Source organism: Sceloporus occidentalis, unplaced genomic scaffold, assembly GCF_023333645.1.
Source record: "Sceloporus occidentalis isolate IW3139 unplaced genomic scaffold, rSceOcc1.0.p SCAF_3, whole genome shotgun sequence".
Lineage (NCBI taxonomy): Eukaryota > Metazoa > Chordata > Lepidosauria > Squamata > Phrynosomatidae > Sceloporus > Sceloporus occidentalis.
In genome coordinates, this window is record NW_028316983.1 from 70,445,302 (window position 1) to 70,459,599 (window position 14,298).

The 14,298-nt window shown below is 40.5% G+C and overlaps 1 protein-coding gene across 13 annotated transcripts in view; it reads left to right on the forward strand.

The window, feature by feature from the left end:
* PTPRF (protein tyrosine phosphatase receptor type F) overlaps positions 1-14,298 on the forward strand; it is a 686,838-nt gene that overhangs the window by 601,063 nt on the left and 71,477 nt on the right. For 9 of the 13 annotated variants that reach the window (XM_089514948.1, XM_089514949.1, XM_089514947.1 and 6 more), the window contains 2 exons: positions 2,223-2,416; positions 13,607-13,633. In XM_089514948.1, coding sequence (XP_089371074.1) covers positions 2,223-2,416; positions 13,607-13,633 — 221 coding nt within the window. The remainder of the gene's footprint in view (positions 1-2,222; positions 2,417-13,606; positions 13,634-14,298) is intronic. The other 4 variants (XM_089514952.1, XM_089514955.1, XM_089514958.1 and 1 more) reach the window with 1 other exon arrangement.

Genomic DNA, 14,298 nt, shown 5'->3' on the forward strand with positions numbered 1-14,298 from the left:
AGTTGCCTGAGGCTACACAAATGCCTGCCTGCCTGCTGTGTGTCTGTGTAGAACAGTCCTTGCAGATTCCACCCAGTTCTCTGTCCCTAATTAACCTCATGCTGCACTAGCAACTCAAGAAGCACAGTATGATGTTTGGGCACCATGGATTTGTCCTGCAATACCAGGATAGTGCTCTGTGCTTTGAAGCTGAGGCTGAGTAGCTGTATGGCAAGGGTATTCTCTGGAAGAGAACACGGTTTCAGCCCCTCATAGGCATAACTTTAGCATTTTTGTCACAGTCAGTATAAGAATTCAAAATAGTAAGTATGTAACTTTTCCAAATGGTAGATTAGCTCTAAACTGTCCTGTGAGCGTGTTTCTTCTTGCAAAGAAACTGAAAAATTTTAGGCAACTGCCGCTTTTCACTTCACCAGCAAAAAAACACTGCAAACTGCATGCACAGCTAAGAACTACATTCTCCAAAGTTGTCTGCCTACCTGCAAGCCTCTTGTGTTAGACAAAGGACCATCCAAATTTAGAGCAATCAGATTATAAACTGATTCTCTCTTAATCAGTCAGCTAATATAATATACTCATTCATTGAAGTCTGTGTATTGTAGAGGTGAAAGTACTTTAAGCTTCTTTGCATCCTCTTGTGTGAGTACTTGAATAGCAAGATTGCCTAGACCAGCAGAATGTGCCATTCACTTCTCTGTTAATCTTTGACAGTGGTGCCACTAGAGTTGGTGTCAGCTAGTGCGCTGGTAACTCATGGTATCACACACACACACCATTTACCTCCTCCCATAAAGCACCATCCAGAATCGTTAGTAATGTTTTTTGTACCAATGTCACGCATAAATCATAATTCTCAAATAATAATAATAATAATAATAATAATACATTTTATTTATAGACCGCTATTCCGCAATGATCATAGCGGTGTACAGTAAAAATTGCAATATAATACAAAAAATTGCAAGGCCTCTCTCCCCCTCAAGATGGTGGTCGGGGGGAGAGTTCTTAGTCTTTCCAGGCCAGGCCTCGTCTCTCCCCCTCAAGATGGTGGTCGGGAGGAGGGCTCTTAGTCTTTCCAGGCCAGGCCACGTCTCTCCCCCTCAAGATGGTGGTCGGGAGGAGGGCTCTTAGTCTTTCCAGGCCAGGCCTCGTCTCTCCCCCTCAATGAAGCTAATAATAATAGTTGTGGCATAAACAATTTACAAAATTAAAATTATACCTTTAAATTACAATAGCATGCACACAGCGTAAATATATTTACATATGCACAGTTTCATATGGCTAAAGTGAAATTTTGGTAAAATTTTATTTTTTAAAAGAAAAATTTAAAAGAATAAAATTTTTATTTGAAAAAATTGATTTTTTTGTAAATTCTGAGATTTTAAATTTAATTTTTTAAAAAAAAAATCAGAGGCTTCTCCTTTCTCCTCTTACTGAGCCATTCCCCACTCACCCCATCTCTTATAGGATTTTAAACAGAAACAGGCAAATGCCACAGCCCATTTCTGCCCAAAGGCAGATGTTTGTGGAGCAATGGTGTCATCCTTGCTTAGGGTGTCACCTGATGTGGTCCACACTTCCCGCAACACCCCCCCCCCCCCCAAGTGACACCACTGATCTTTGAAAACTAAGGCTCGGTACACACCAGCCAAAAGCGACTTGCCCCGCCGATACTAGAGTTCGGGAGCGCACAGCAACCCCACACTCCCAAACCCTAGTATTTACGAACGCCGGCATCATGGTGGCCTCCCATCCATATCGGGGCCGCCATGATGCCGCCACTGTACATTGACCAGAAGTTGCTAGCAGGAAGTGACATCATGGCAGCGCCCCTTCCTGCTTCCGGGGTCGCAAAAAAGAAGCCGCTCTAGGCGGGTCTTTTTTTGCAGTGTGTCTGTGCTGCAGCATGGGGATGCTGCAGCACAGACGTGGGGTAAAGATGGGCAGCATGGAGCCTTCCATCTGTACTGCCCCTAAGTTCCATGTGTTGACATGATAAAGCACAGATACATACATTTGCACACACCAGTTTTCCCATACACCCATGTGTGCATATGTATTTTCTCATTTTACACAATTTTTAAAAAATCTTTCTAGAAAAATGAGTTTGAGAATAAGAAAAATGAATTGAGGATTGAGATGGAGACTCAGTTTATGCCACAGGGTTCTGCAGTTTTAATAGGATGTTTGTCTCTGACTAAGTTTCCCCATCTGCATTTCAGTGCCTGGTGCTCCACCGCGGAAAGTAGAAGTTGAGTCAATGAACTCAACAGCCATTCGTGTCTCCTGGAAGTCACCCATCTCCAACAAGCAACATGGCCAAATCCGAGGCTACCAAGTCACATATGTGAAGATGGAGAACAGTGAGCCAGTTGGACCACATCTCATTAAAGATGTTGTGGTAGCAGAATCCCAGGTATAGCCTGATGTGGATGGAGATATAGATACAGATGGATGCAGGCTCATGCAGAAGATCGTAGGTGTTAGGACCTTTTTCAGTTTACAGGGCTGGATAAAAGTCTGCGTTAGAGGTGTGGAACTTGTAGTGTTCCAGAAGTTGTTGGACTCCTGCTCTAATCAGCTTTAGTCAGTATAGCCATGGGTTAGGAATGAGGAGAGTTGTACTCCAGCAACATTGGGAAGGAACAGTTTCCTCATCCCTCATCTAAACAAATTGTTTGAGCTGTCATGAGAAAATAGAATGTCGCTCATAACAGCTTCTAACTGAGGGCTACCGGTACATGCTCAGGTATCAACTAATTAGAAAGAGAAAGTTGTTGGAGGAATTTTACTGGAAATACAGCAATTTGGGTCTTTGCTGTCAACCATTATCTAGAAGATCTTGACTAAGAAAAATGTGTAGTAATTGTTGCTGTTTCTGCCAAAACCACTAGAAATGGGCCAAAACATTTTTTAGAGTTGCTTACTAATATTTAAAATTAAATAATTTTCTAAAGAATTTGTGATATTACAGAAGCCTACTGGAAACTAACTCAGTATATTATTTATGGGTTCTCCTTTTCCCAAAAGGTGTTGACAGGAATCTGGGTTTTCTGCTATAGAGGATGAGTGATTTACCAAATCAGAGGGTTTGAAAAGGAGCAGGCAAGGGATGGGCTGGACTGAACTGATCAGCTGAGGCCTGAGTTATCCAGCATATTAAAAAAAAGCATTCCATAAGATCTCTTTGGAATTCATTGGTACTCTGAACTTACCAGTGTTTTCCCTGTACATGTAACTTTTACTGAAATGAAAAAGAAAACAACAGGCCAGGAATTATGTCCAGACTGTCAGCTGAAATTTCTCTGTCTGCCAAGACAAAACATGTCTTTTCAAGGAGCCTCATGCTTTCCGGGCGCAGTACAAAGTCTTGGTCATCACCTTTAAAGCCATACATGGCTTGGCTCCAACTTATTTAAGGAATTGCCTACTTCCATATAATCTGCCCTGTACACTTAGGTTCTCTGGGAGGAATTTATTGCAGCCTTTAAAGACCTGATTAACTGCAATCTCCCAGAGGGCTTTTTCTGCAACCGTTCCCAGCCTGTGGAATGGCCTGCCGGACGAGACCTGCCAAATTACCAACTTAGAGAGCTTCAAGAAAGCTGTCAGGACAGATCTCTTCCGGCAGGCCTTTCCGGAATGAAGTACTTGGCCATACAGCGACCACTTCCATATACCATAGACTCATTATGGTTCCGCCCATTGTTAATGTGTTTTTAATTGTTTATCCATATAATTTTTAATCTTTACTAGTTTAATTCTTTTTAAGGGGGTATTATGTATATATTGTTATATGTTTTTAATATGCTGTACGCCGCTTTGATTGTTTTCACAAAAAGCAGGATATAAATAAAAGTTTATTTTATTTATTCATGCTAAAAAGATGTGCAGCTCCTGGGACTTCTGCAGTTTCAGGGTAGGGGTGATCAGTGGTGAAAGAGAGTGCTTGAATGGCACCCAATAGGATTACTGGAGAACTGCATTGACTAATTGATCTGTCTCTTGAATGCAGCACTTGAATTATTTATATCTTTCTCAGCAGGGAGCAAAGCACAGCAAAAAATAAAATACCCTTCTCCCCATACTTTGGAAGATAAGGTCCAGTTCTAAAGAACCAAGGGAAGAAATAATGTGACACAAAGGATTCCTAGGCTAGAAATACATTGCCAGGTTTGCATTATCATAGCTGCTATAAATGTTTTGGTGAGAAAACATTTTCTCACTTCCAGTATAACCTCCCCATTCCCTACTTATATCTCAGAGTTTGGAAATGTTACTTTTTTAAAAAAAATACTACAGTTCCCAGAATCAACCAGTTCTGGGGGTTGTAATCCTTTTTAAGGTCTGCTATGACTGCAGTGCTAAAAATAGAAAAAATGTTGTTGTTGTTGTTGTTGTTGTTGTTGTGTGCCTTCAAGTTGTTTTCGACTTATGGCGACGCTAAGGTGGTAAAGCTGTCATGACAGGCATGTTTCTTCCGATGGGCTTTGTCATTGCCATCCTCTGAGGCTGAGAGTGTGTAACATGCCTACGGTCACCCAGTGGGTTTTCATGGCTGAGCCAGGATTTGAATCTAGGTCTTCAGAGTTCTAGTTCAGTGCTTAAACCACTATGCCATGCTGGCTCTCATAATACATAAGCATAATTTCCCTGCAACCTACACATATTTCAGTGCACAGGTTTAAGCCTCCCCTCCCAGGCCACTGAGACTATTTTTCCCCACCAGTATTGCAAGCAGGAAAACTCTTGGCTACATGACCACGGTGCAAATATATTAAAATCTCCTCCAATCACTACTGCAACAATGATCAAGATTGCTGTCTCCTACTTGCTACTAGTGGCAGGGAAACAGCAACTTCAGCTGTATCACGATCACAGCTAAAGGGGGGTATTAAGGCCTCTCCCACCCTCAGGACGGCTAGTGGTATCTCCTGACCAATAATGATTTTCTCTGGCACCCAGTTGATGACTGATTGGCTAGCATGCTAGGCAAAACAAGTGAGGCTTTGCAAGCTGTTCAGGAAGCATCCAAAGGCCACAAGCAAGGAATCGATGGCCCATCTGTGAATTAGACTTATGCAAGGGTTTTAGTCCCCTAAAGCTGACTGATGGTGCCTCCATCCACAATTCTTCTCTCATTTCCTGATGGGATGTTGTCTGTTCTCCTAATTGCAATTCTTGTTTAAGCTGATTCTGCATTCCCTAAGAAAACGTGTTGAAAATCAGGTTTTGCACTTTGTTGGTATATATTACTGTATGTTTTATTTGCCTTTCTGTTCCCTTTCTCCTCACCTCCCCAGTACCTATTGCTTGAGAATAGTAGGTGGGAAAGAAAGGTAATTTTGTCATACCTATAACTTCCTGCTTCTTGGGTTAGAACAGGGGTAGGCAACCTGCGGCCCGCGGGCCGGATGTGGCCTGGCGAGGCCTTGGGACCGGCCCCAGCCCGGTCTTGCCGCCGATTGCCGCCGGGGCCTTTGGCGTCTCGGGGCATGGTGGGGCAATTGTCTATAGAAGCCTCAGAAACATGCATTTATCTTAACATTTTTTTAAAAATCAGCAAATTTTTTTGCGTGTCCTCCATTTTTTATGTAAAAAGTGCCCTCCATTTCAAAATTTTGTCCTACATTTGTCCCGGTTTCTTTAATTATTTAATTTTTTAAAAATTCATTTAATTATTTATTTTTTGGCTTCGGCCCCCCAGTTGTCTGAGGGACAGCAACCCGGCCCCCGGCTCAAAAGGGTTGCCTACCCCTGGGTTAGAAGAATATAAAAGAGGGTTAAAATTGTACCATGTAGCCCTCCTGCTGATTCCACTTAGTGACTGATTGCCATGTCAGAATACTTTACACTTAAATACATTTCTACCCTGTATCCTTGTCTCTAGCTGACAAATGGATGGCAAGATGGTGTCTATCCGTGTGTGTACATGGACATGCAAGCATGACTTTATCTCAGCTAGAGCTTGCCTGGCTGTATTATCTTAAAAGCAGATCAGGCGTCAGAAACAGGCACTCACACCCTATGCTGGGGCTTTTATCTTTAAACATCCTATCCCTACTTTGTTTGTTTGTTTGCTTGTTTTCAAAGTGCTACCAGAGAGCAGGGAGAGTATCTGTGTGCCAGTCCTTGAATTTAGTAATCATTCTTTCAGTGTCTTTAGAGTTTGTAATATCCAAGTACAATGATCTCTACAGTGGCCACACTTCCTGTTCAGATGACTTTCACATTTCCTGATGTTCTGGCCCTTTCTAGAGTGCTTGGTCTTCCTCCTTTAGCATCATTCCCAGCTGCACGTATTTTCCTGGGATGTAGTACACATGGCTAGCTCCCAAAAAGTTAAACAATAAGCACACTTTTAATCTTTAAATGCTTATGAAGAACATGAAGGATTGTCCACAGAGGTATCCACATCCCTGGAAGCAAAGGTAGCACATCATAGTGGGCCTACCTTTCAAAACAGGGAACTAGTATGAAACCAACTAGCTGTCCCCATTGATTCTTTCTTTTCTTTATATATTTATTTACTTTCTAATTCATTTGTCAGAACCAAGGATCCAATAAGTCATTTAATGGGCCTTTCCCATGATACTTGACCCCATAAATGTTGCCTGTAGGCTGATGGATTGCAACCCAAAATTTCCAAGTGGGAATCAGGTGCCTTACTCTGTGCCATTATAGCAAATTGAGTACAAGGAAGCTACTAACCTGCTCTCTACTGTGCTGTAGCACCATCACTGCAGATGGAGAGATAGTGCCATTACAGCTAACATCCCAGTAGGGTTTACATAATACAAAGATGTCAGTAGTGCTCCATTGGCCCTATAATTTTTCTACCTCTTGTCTTGTTCCTTAGTCTGAGTAATGCATTATCCAGGTGCAGACTAATTTGACTATACTTGCTTCTCTGCTCACCTCTAAACTACTTGTCCAGACATTGCTTCCTTCTGATTTACTTCCTGGTGCTGTGCTTATTTGATCACCCAGTTCCTATTTCTGTTCTGAAATACTTTGCAGAACTCATGCCTCAGGCCAGGTCAGCTCAGTTCATCCTTGGATTGGATTTGGTCTTTGTTCACCACGTATTGTCAAAAGAGTCATCCAGCGAAATACTCTCATTCTCTTACTGTTTTAGTTTGTATGTGTTTTCAAGTCATCTGTCGACTTATGGCAACCAATGAATTTCATAGGTTTTTCTTAGGCAAGGAATATTCAGGGGTCATTTTGCCAGTTTCTTCCTCTAAAAATATAGCCTATACATAAATTCAACCTAGACAGTGAAAAAATAGAAATAGTAAAAGAGTTCTCATATCTGGGATCAAACATTGATAGTAACAGGGACTGCAGCTATGAAGAGCAGCTATGAAAGAACTAGAAAAGATCCTAAAATGCAAATATATACAACTGAGCACAAAAGTTAGCCATTGTATTCCCTGGACAATTAAGAAACAAGATAAGAAGAAAATGAATTCATTTGAGATGTGGTACTGGAGAAGAACGCTGAGGATTCTGTGGACAACTAAAAAGACAATTGCACACTGCACCCCCAATCTGGCCTTTCCACAGTGCAAAAAGAAGCCACAAAAAGTGGCTCCTTTTTGCGCTGTGGGTGCCCTAGCCACTGTCACCACAGCTTTTCATTGCTTCTTCAGTGCAATGCATGTAAGCGCTATGCTGAAGACGCGGTGTGGTGCCACCCATGTCTGGTCAGGTGGGCAGTGTGGGGACGGAGTCAGGGTGGGTGGTGGGCAGTCACCACGCCACCCCCACACTGGCATATAACACTGGTCTGTTGAGCCCCTTGCTTTCATTAGTGAGATCCACATGAAAACTGGAGCCTGGCAGCTAGAGCTAAGAATAATTGTGCTTTCACCAGGCATATATGGGCTTCTAGCAGTAACAGTTTGTGTATGAGAAGAAAACTGTCGGAGTAAGGTCAGTCCCACTTAACCATATCACAGGACTCTCGCCAGAACTGCAAACATGGCAAGAGAGACAGTGGCTTCAGAGAGCTGTGACGAAACCTAAAATGAAATGTTACAAAGCCATGGCAGCCAACATAAATACCAGCCACCAGCATTAGTTCTGTCTGCATCAGTTCTACAGCTTTAATGCAGTGGCAGCAGCTGAATCTTTTTTATTAAGGCCAGTGGTTTTCTAAAATCCATTCATCTTCTTCAGCCACACTAAATACTTAAGAAGCAATTGGGCTGGTTTAGCAGAGAAATGTTTTTTATCTGCAAGTGACTGTTTCATAAATTTTAACATTTAGCTGGAGCAGATTTCAGAACCATGCAAGTATAGTAGAGGTTTTTCTGATCTGAGAAGAGGTTTTAGTGTGCTGAATATGTCAGTTTAACTTATACTTTTTAAAAAAAAAATGTTAAGATTGAAAATGGCTCATGGTTGTGCTGACCTCCTTCACATAGTTCTGCCCTGTTTCTTCAATAAATAATTTTGTAGCTGTGGAGCTTTTCTGCGTGTTTTATTATCTTGTGCATTCACACAATAGGTTTATTTCTACATTTGCAGGTATTGGTGTAGATGGCATATTTTAATATCAGTGCATATATTATATCATTGGTTTGCTGCATCAGCCATTCCTACTGTTACTAGTGGTAGTATAACTGCTCTCATTGTAATAATCACTCCACATTTTGGAGAACCATATAGATTACAGGAAATACAGCAAAATGAAAAACAAAATACATTTTTAAAACTATACATAGGATGAAGAAAACAGAAGTACTAAAACATAGAAAAAGGAAAGCAGCAGTCATTAAAACCTCTGAAAGAAGCTATATGTGTGATTGTTCATTTGTTTATTTAAAAACCACTTATGTATCATTTCTTCGTTGGCTGGACCTCCCACAATAGAAGACTGTAGAACAAGATTGCAGATGACGAACACAGTGCATAGGCAGGGTCATATAGAAGAGGTGACCCTTCAAATATCCTGTCCTAAACTTATTTAATTTATTTTCCTATTAATCAGCAGCATCTTTGTCTTTTCTAGAATAAGCCTCATCTTCTCAGCCTTAATTCACTTTGTAGATACAGACGCTCCTTATCTGTTTCTTTATGGTTTTGCAAGTTGTTCTAGAGTCTCATTTGATCTGGCTGTGGCCATTGTTTTTTTTTTGTATACTTTCTATCTTGCAGATTCCTGGTTCATAGAATAAACTGCTGTCCATACAGCTTTTTCCATCCAGTCTGTTCCTTTGTGATTTCAGTCTCTTAATGCAAGTATGGCTAGTTGTATCTTTACAAACAAGCTTCTTATAGAATACCTCATTTTAGTAGAATATATCACCCTCAGTAATAGCTGTGTCACGATTAAGGACCTTCCTAAATATGGTACTGTCTGCTATTTAGTGACTCAAGATGGTAGAGCAAAATATACAGGTTTAAATTGATTTTTAAAAACCCACATAGCTTTGAGATGTATATCCCTAGAGTCACTGTAATATCTTTCCCAAGTTTCAGGTGTTACGATTTCACAGTTACAAAATTGTAATTGACACTGTACATAATTACCTTTTATTATTATAGATGTGCTAGTACATGCTACCTAGTGGTGCCTGCTTGATTCTTCCCCCCAGTGAATGTAGCTTCAGTAACTAGGAATTCACTAGCAAGAAATAACTCATAGTTTCTCAAGACTCCATGACAAACAAGCCACAAATTGTAAGCCAATGTCAAATCCTAGTTTCAGATTCTGACTTCTTAGGAGAACAAGAAATGCAGAATCCAATTTTATGTGTAACACTGAGGGGATTTTTGCCCTCTGAATAAGTGAGAATTGAGCTTGCTACTGAAGCTGTATCTACTGATGGGATTAACAAAGTAGAAGTGATCATGCAATGTGCACCAGTATCTTTGCTGCAGAATGAGAAAACAAAGTTCTCTGGAATTCTGGCGTTTCATTTTGTACAAACACAGTCCAGAAATTGGAGATCAGAAACTCCAATGTTCACTTAATAAATATTTTATTATTATTATTATTATTACTATTATTAATCTGGATTGGACCCTGTTTTTCCTTCGTAACATTTTGAAGGGAATACCTTTCAAAGATGGTGAGAAATCCAATACATAGTTCCAATAGTACTGGTGAAGAAGTGGCATCACTTTTACTTTATGTAGCCCCATTTTCAGATGTGAGAGAATGAATGAGAGTTGGTGGATGCTGTTATATTAAAACCTTGTCCTGAAACATCACTCTGGTGCATGGTATTAGTGGAAAATATAATTATGAAAACATTGCTTACATCCCGAGTAACAGTCACATCCAAAAATACCACCTTACCTAGTAGGGGTTACTGAGATAATGTTTGTGAAATACTTTGAGCACTTAGAAACATATTGCATAAATATTTATGACTGTATTTATAGCATACTCTGCCAAACTCTCTGTTCATGAGAATCTCAAAGCCACTGGTAAGTGGCACAGTTCTGTTCCCCTGGCATATTACCTACATCTAAGAAGTTGAGCAACAAGTAGTTAATACCACTGTGAGACTTTAGACTAAGACAAGAAAATCAACAAGATGTACCATGCAGTTCTTGTGCAAAGGGCCATGTTTAAATGCTACCATAACTCTGAATGCTGGTGTTAATAGGATGTCTGGCTGCCCTGGCCTCTTTTTGAAATAGCTCTTAACATGGTTTATAAGGACAATTCCAGCCAGTTGTTTCAGGTGGGCAGTGGAATGAAATGCTTGGTGGAATTATTTTGTCTCTCCATCTGTGCAACACACAACACAAAGCAGGAGGTATCAAAGTTGATTGTAGACATCAGGCAGGAGGGAGATCAGAGGTCTGTATCATACATAATAAGAGGAGTTGAAGCATAGGGTAAATGGATGTAGACAAGGGGCAGACACCCTGTACCATTCAGTCTCATGGTTTCTGCAGTCATGATAGCATGCATGAACATGGAAATAGCAGTTTTAAATTAAATTTGATAGCCAGAATATTGGGGGTTTGTTTCTTGCATTCCCTCTGAGATGCTACTGTCTGGACAGTCTGGTCATGGAGAAGAATGCAGCTTCCACTGACATCCCTGAATTGCATCTGCAGTCCCATTTCCCTTGTCATTGCCTTCCCTAAGAACTAAAGGCACCACTGTGTGTACAATGTAATGAGTATCCTCCTGTCCAGATGTCATTGGATTGTAACTCTTAGCATTCCTCAGTCCTGACTAAGGTTAATGGGACTTGTGGGCTGACAACACACCTGAAGTGGTGTACTTAGTCTTCCTGTGCTATTAAATTTCACAGCAGCTACTGCATTGCAAGTGTAATTTTTTAAAAAGTGCTCTACCCCCAAATCTGAAATTTTGCAAAGAGAAGCTGGATCATATAACTTTTATTTATTGCTCAAATCAAGCAAATATGGATCACATTGGTGTTCATGGATCTAGTTCTGATTGGAATGTGAAAGTCCTTTTTGGGCTGAGTGTCCTGACCTCTGAAATCTTTTCCTGTTTCCAGTAGTTTACCAAACACATTTCAAGTATATATTTTAAGTCATAAGAAATAAAACTTTGTGGGGTTTTTTTTTTTAGTTTTTTTTTTTTTTTTTTAAGAATTAAAACTTGAGCTGGTTAGAAGTTCCTAGTACTTCATTCTGCTTGACCTTTGTCTTCTAGGGAACTGACTTCCTAGTGCCTCATTCTGTATGACTTTTGAGCTTGTAGAAAACTGAACTCCTGCAAACAGCTGGAGTTTAAGATGAAACTGATGCCCTAGTTCCTCCTTCTTTTATTAATTCCCCAAGCTCTCTTCTCCTTTCCCCATAGTTATTGGTTAAAAATTCATAGGGGATTCATTTGTTAGTTCTGTGATTTTGGAAAGAAATATTCACTAAATGCATTAAAATGTACATTGTAGTGCACATTGCTAATAATAGCTACTGTTAGGAATGGAGACAGACAACAAGAAGTGTGTTTTGTCGAGGTGGAGGTAGTTTTTAAATGAGGGCTGTGCCTGAGGGATGCTTCCAAAATGAAGAGCCGTAATAGTATCATTCAAAAGCATTGCACAGCTATTCCATCTTTTCTACTTTTACTAGTTTAATATGTGGAAATAAAAAAGACAGAAATTTTATTTGGGAAAGGCTACAAGGTGAAGATACTGGTCTGTATTATATCGGTAGCACCAATGGAATTGTGAATCAATAGATGCGGAAGCCCCACTAATTCAATACTAGACACACAGTATAAATTTCATGAATGACACAGAGTGATTGCATTAAACATCTTCCTTGGAAGCACCCAAATGCAACATTTAATGTCATTTACAGGAAAGTGTGCTCTTTTGTCAGCTTTATTTATTCCCCATCCCATACCTACAAATGCAACCCACAGTCGCCTTTCCTGCTGGCAAATAGTTCAATAGCCCTGATGCTCACATGATTTGGAGAGCTTCCCCACCTAAATTTTGCCAGTCAACTGGCAGATCATCATTTACTACAGCGCAAGTAACACCAAACTGACAAGAGCCAGATAGTTCAGCTGGAGTGGGATAGATGTGAATCCTTATGTTCCTTCTGTTAGAATGTCGGCATGTTTCTTTAGAAAGCTTAAAGGTAAATGTTGTATGCCAGAAATCTGCTTGCTATGTAGCATTATTTTAGGTAAATGCACTCTTAGCAGGAATTTCAGTAACTCTGCTAATGCGACAGACGTGGAAATTTATTACAGTGATGAGCAAGCTGTTTCTTTGGCTGGTACCCAAGGAAGTTTATCTTGCAGTAATTGCAGCTCTTACATGTTTTAACCAGGGAGAGATACAAGAGTCTGGGAATTCTGATTAGGAAGGGTCAACTGGGAGGGTGCAGGATATTATCAGCCTGAAGTTTACATAAGTCATTTCTCCTGCTTCAGCTTGGGCCCAGCCATAGAATATAATACTGTAATACAGCACGCCTGTGCCATATGTGGATTTGAGCTTACATGTATGGCAAGCCCAGGAGGACAAAATGGCATGTGTGGTGCAGGCGCACGCCACCATAAACACCAATGGTATTTAAGTGTATGTGTTTTTTCCCATATGCAGGTGGAGGGGTTCCTGAATGGATCCCCTGCGTATAGGAAGGGCCCACTATATAAGTCTTCTTTCCACTAAGATCCTAGTGTTTTCTATAAGAGCAGCATAGCATGTTATCTTCAGATAAGTTCATCTTCATCCATTTATTGCCAACAACAAAAGAGATTCAATATGCCCTTTCCGAAGCTGGCCTTCAGTGCTGGCCTAGGGAATTCACTATGTATAATCAATAACCTGAGCAACCTGATAGATGTTCAGTCTAATCTAGTATATGTTTACTCAGAAGAAATTTTGCCAGTGGTACTTACTCCCATGCACATTTGCATAACTTTATAGCCTTTGTTATTCTTCATAGTTATGGGGAAACAGCTGAAGAAAGCTAGGTGTGGTATTTTGTGTGACTTTTCTAAGAGAGGCTTACAGAAGAAAGCAATACATACAGTTGGATCCAGCTAGTGACAAATCTTGTGTCTGCATGATAATCTGTAGCTTTGTTGTCATCATTCCCTTACTCTGTCTCCATTTTCTCTCCTCCTTCCTGTCCCCGTCAGTTGAGGTTTAAGGACTCTGCTGACCACGTAAGTACCATTAGTGAGTGTGTTTTCTTGGATCAGAAGGGTCTGAGGATCATCTTATGAAATCTGTATGCATAGTGCTGTCAAAACATCCCTGTCAATCCTCAAATAGTTGTCAGGAGTTGCTCTGTGGAGCTTCCACCAGCTGCAAATCCTGAGCAAATTGGCATTTAGATTGCTGCTAAATGCAGAAAAGCAATTGACATTTTCCATAATCTTTATTTCCAGCTTGTTGCGATGCAATTTCAGGCAGATGCAGGGGGAGCAGTCTGCTCTCTACAGCCCTTGGCCCAGCTCATTACATGGCAGAGTCAGATCTATAATCTTTAAACCTCATTGATCCCAGTCATGAAAAATACCTTGCTCTCTCAGCTGTGACCTTTAGTTGAAACAGAGGCTGTAATAACAAAACAATCACATTCAAACAGTTAAATTCAATTTTTGAAGTAATTTTGAAATATAAATTTGGAGGAACAAGCCTGAAAATTACCTTCAGAGAGAGAGAGATTCAGTTATACACCTTGTTGTGGCTTCCCATCCTTCGTAGGCAGAAGGACTTTGTTAAAAGGGATTTGCAGTGACAGCCCTATGTCTCTGTGTTATGATATCTCTCTTTTTCCCAAGTACACCTTTTTCTTTCTTTCTTTCCTTCCCTATCTTGCTTCATT